Here is a 3,542-nt window from a genome sequence, read left to right as displayed (position 1 = left end):
TTCATTTTCATCAAATTTAAATATTTCCAGACAAATTTTTTTTAAAATACTTCTAGGCAGAGCATGAAGTAATTACTTATTAAAACATATCTTTAAACATTAATACCAGTATAGAGATATTAATTCCTGAAACACTCATATGAGCATAAAAAACACAAGACAATTTAAATGTAAAGTAAAGCTTGGCATCTCAAACTGCATTGCATCGCACCACATCAGATGGATGAGTAAATAACTCTTGAATCTTGGCAACAATTAACAAAAGATTAAAATACCTTCAAACAGGTTGGCGTTATACAAAGCGATAAGAATCCCGCGAATAACACTCCAGACAGACGAACAGTTTCTGAATGCGTACAGTGCCATAGACCAATCCCGTACTTTCAAGGATTCTTCTCCTACATACTTCCATAAATATTCATCATTTGGATATACGGTTAACGCCTGCAACATGGAAAGATAAAACCTTAGCAATAACCTGGATTGTTCTGCATATAAAGCAAAACATCAAGTCTACAAATACTGACTGATTTCCATTTATCAGAGAAGTATTGATAAATACTGATGACGAAAATTAAAACAACTATTTAAGATTATTTAAGATCATTAAAACTTGCGCTTAATAAGTGATCTATTGGATCGTCTAAAAGTCGACCGATATTGAAGTGTAAAGATGAGAAAAGGTGAGCCATAGCAGATACACGAGATTGATTCGCACAAGCTTCTTTTCTAGCTTCATTCCAGTTGAACAAATTGATATTGACCTGTACAACAAATATAATGAGTGAAATGGTAGTAATAAAATCAGAATCTACATATAATATCAACAATATCAAGGTTGTTCAAACGATCATGCAATACAAAATAAACAATTTTCATTAAAGCATTTAGTAATCATGTCACAAACCAATTAAAGTTATGGAAATCTAAAAAATGAAAATGTGAGAGCTCTTTTACGTTTACAGACAAATTAGAAAAATGGCAAGTTAATACAGACTTCAAACTTTTGAAGAATTGGATGCTGAAGAAGTTTTTTCATCATTGCAAACGCTTTCTGTTTGCGACCATCTACGATAAGGTTGAGAGCCTTTGTGTAATCCGCTTGTAATGAAGCTTCCTACAATTAATTTCCCCTTTATTCATCACCATCGCATATTATTTAATATATCTGGTATCATTAAAACTCACAACTGCTTCTTCAGTTTGTGCTCCATCATCTACAGAATCCCAAACATTGCTGTCATCATCCCCATCACCATCGCTACTTTCCTCTTCACTTTCAACTTCACTGCTGCTTTCTTCAGTTGAATTTTCATCACTTCCAGTACTGCTTTCCTCCTCATCCTCTTCCTCATCATCGCTACTATTTTCCACATCGTCCACTCGTACCGCATCACCTGGCTCTGCCATTAATCTGTAAGCCGAAAATCCCTGTCTTAATCTCAAATCTCATACATCAAATCTCAAACTGGACGAGATTTCACTACCAGAAAGTTTCCAGCAATATCAGAAAATCATCCGACGTATCAATCTATGTTGACTGTCTACGAACATGAGGAATCTCTTGAACTGAAGGTGAAAGAGATCTTGACCAAATAAATAATTATGCAATTGAAAAAAAATTGAGCAGGGAAATACATTACACATAGTACATTAATCAAACTGTAAAAACCGTATATCTCCTGAAACTCGTTATTTTGATATAATATCTTTCACAAATCAGTTTAAATAAACTAATAAACCTGTGAAGGGACAATTTCAAACGAAGTGTGTTGAACACCAACCAATCAGGTACAACTTTAATGTACTAGAATCTTGTGGTAATTGTACAGATAGAGTGCAACACAACTTGTCAACAAGTGCACAGAATACAAAACACCCTTTTGGAAAACTTTTTATGTAACAGCATTCGATAAAAATTATGTACTTCTAGGAATATGGAAACTAGAATCTTGCTATAAAAGTTTCAATCATTATGCATTAAACGCACCATAGACAAAATAATTTTCTTTAAATTGCACTTGCTGATAATAGCGTAACAAACAGTTCTCGTCATATAAATTGCATCTACAACGACATTTCAATGCGATCACGACAGTAATAATCCCCAATAAAACGGTAAACGTGAGAGGGAGTGAAAGTAGACGTATGTGATATATACTGTAATATAAGCTCTGCAGAAATCAGATCGAAGACAGGATTCACAATCTGAGCATCTTCCATTTCTTCCATTTCTGTGAAAGGTATCACACTAGTGGCAGAACCGAAAGAGTATATACGATCAATATCCGCTACAAAAAACGGGGTAAATTTGTAGAAAGAAGTACAGACTGAAACTGGTACTGCATGTCGTTTAGCTGCTAAGCATATCATTAAACACCCTGAAACACTTCTGTACTAAAACATGACAGTAACAACTAGAGGTAGTATTTAAAAACAACAGTATTAAATTTCAATCCCTTCTTCTATAGAATAAAAAAAATTTCATGACCAATTTCTTAAAACAAATTAATAAATTACGCTTATATAGTATCCAATAAAAAATGAAACAGTACCTGCCGGTGCCAAACAAGATCCATCCGGGAATACAGCGGCAGCAGAGATAAAGACTCGGGTAGCACGCTGCATGGCAGTTAGAACATCCACTGATGATAAGCAATCACCATAATCAATTTCTTCATCTACTACTAGCAACCGAAAACTTTTTGGCTTTTACGAGCTGATTTGAAAAAAGCCCGAAGTGTAGATGACAATGACAGTGAATGCGTTATGATAACATCAGATGTACAAATGTGGTCACTTGCCTGTAAAAGCAATCTGTATTTCATTCTTCATTTACCATTATAAGAATAGTGAAAGGATATAGCAACTTCGCAACTGAATTTATTACGAAAATTGTAAACAGTACTGCTCAGCGTTTAAGGTTATTTCGACAATACTGAGCACATGAATCATTTTTCAAAAATTCTAATGGTTCAAGTAATTGTTGTCAATAGAAAAAAAAAAATAATTAATAAGGGCTGTGACTAACACAAACAACGAACATCATTCAGCAAAATTCGTATAAATGCTGTGCCTTCAAAATCAAAATTCAGGAATATTTTAGCATATATAATATTTCCTTATGGCTGTTCTTCAATGAAAACTTTCACCTGAGCACATATATCTTCGATACAAGTGTCGATTTCAGTCGCAAATTCATTGATAGCAATAAGAGCTGACTTTCGAAGTTCTCGTGGGTCCATGACTTTTCTACTGCTTGGAGTTTTCCAGAGTTCCTACAATGTGACATTATTAAGCTTTGGAACATAAGAAAACGGCATTTTTCCTTTCACTGTTGCAGATAAAGTGTATTGCAGGCACTTCAAATTAATAAGTAACCGACATTTAAGGAATCATGAGGAACTAGATCTCCGAGTGCAGCATTGGTCTGACCGTTTTCTTCACAGATCATCTTGATTACACATAATATAATGTTTGAAACAACAAACTGATAAGGCAACGCTTCCAACAAACGTTTTCTTTCGGTTTCCAGCAATTCA

At 34.3% G+C, this 3,542-nt stretch overlaps 2 protein-coding genes across 2 annotated transcripts in view; both read right to left on the bottom strand.

The window, feature by feature from the left end:
* The window catches only part of LOAG_16948 (hypothetical protein), a gene marked incomplete at both ends in the record, with an annotated part of 11,704 nt that extends 10,294 nt beyond the window's left edge, over window positions 1-1,410 (bottom strand). Inside the window, 4 exons of the mRNA XM_020449602.1 lie at window positions 276-444; window positions 618-764; window positions 998-1,117; window positions 1,189-1,410. Coding sequence (XP_020306850.1) covers window positions 276-444; window positions 618-764; window positions 998-1,117; window positions 1,189-1,410 — 658 coding nt within the window. The remainder of the gene's footprint in view (window positions 1-275; window positions 445-617; window positions 765-997; window positions 1,118-1,188) is intronic.
* A 657-nt stretch (window positions 1,411-2,067) lies between these two features.
* LOAG_13668 (hypothetical protein) lies at window positions 2,068-3,454 on the bottom strand (the record flags this gene model as incomplete). Its single annotated transcript, XM_003149174.1, has 5 exons — window positions 2,068-2,381; window positions 2,556-2,687; window positions 2,717-2,804; window positions 3,153-3,278; window positions 3,386-3,454. 5 exons carry the CDS (start codon window positions 3,452-3,454, stop codon window positions 2,068-2,070), a joined length of 729 nt encoding a protein of 242 aa, XP_003149222.1.
* Window positions 3,455-3,542: the final 88 nt, after the last annotated feature.

Source organism: Loa loa, assembly GCF_000183805.2.
Source record: "Loa loa unplaced genomic scaffold supercont3.30, whole genome shotgun sequence".
Lineage (NCBI taxonomy): Eukaryota > Metazoa > Nematoda > Chromadorea > Rhabditida > Onchocercidae > Loa > Loa loa.
This window is presented reverse-complemented; position numbering and strand designations above follow the sequence as displayed.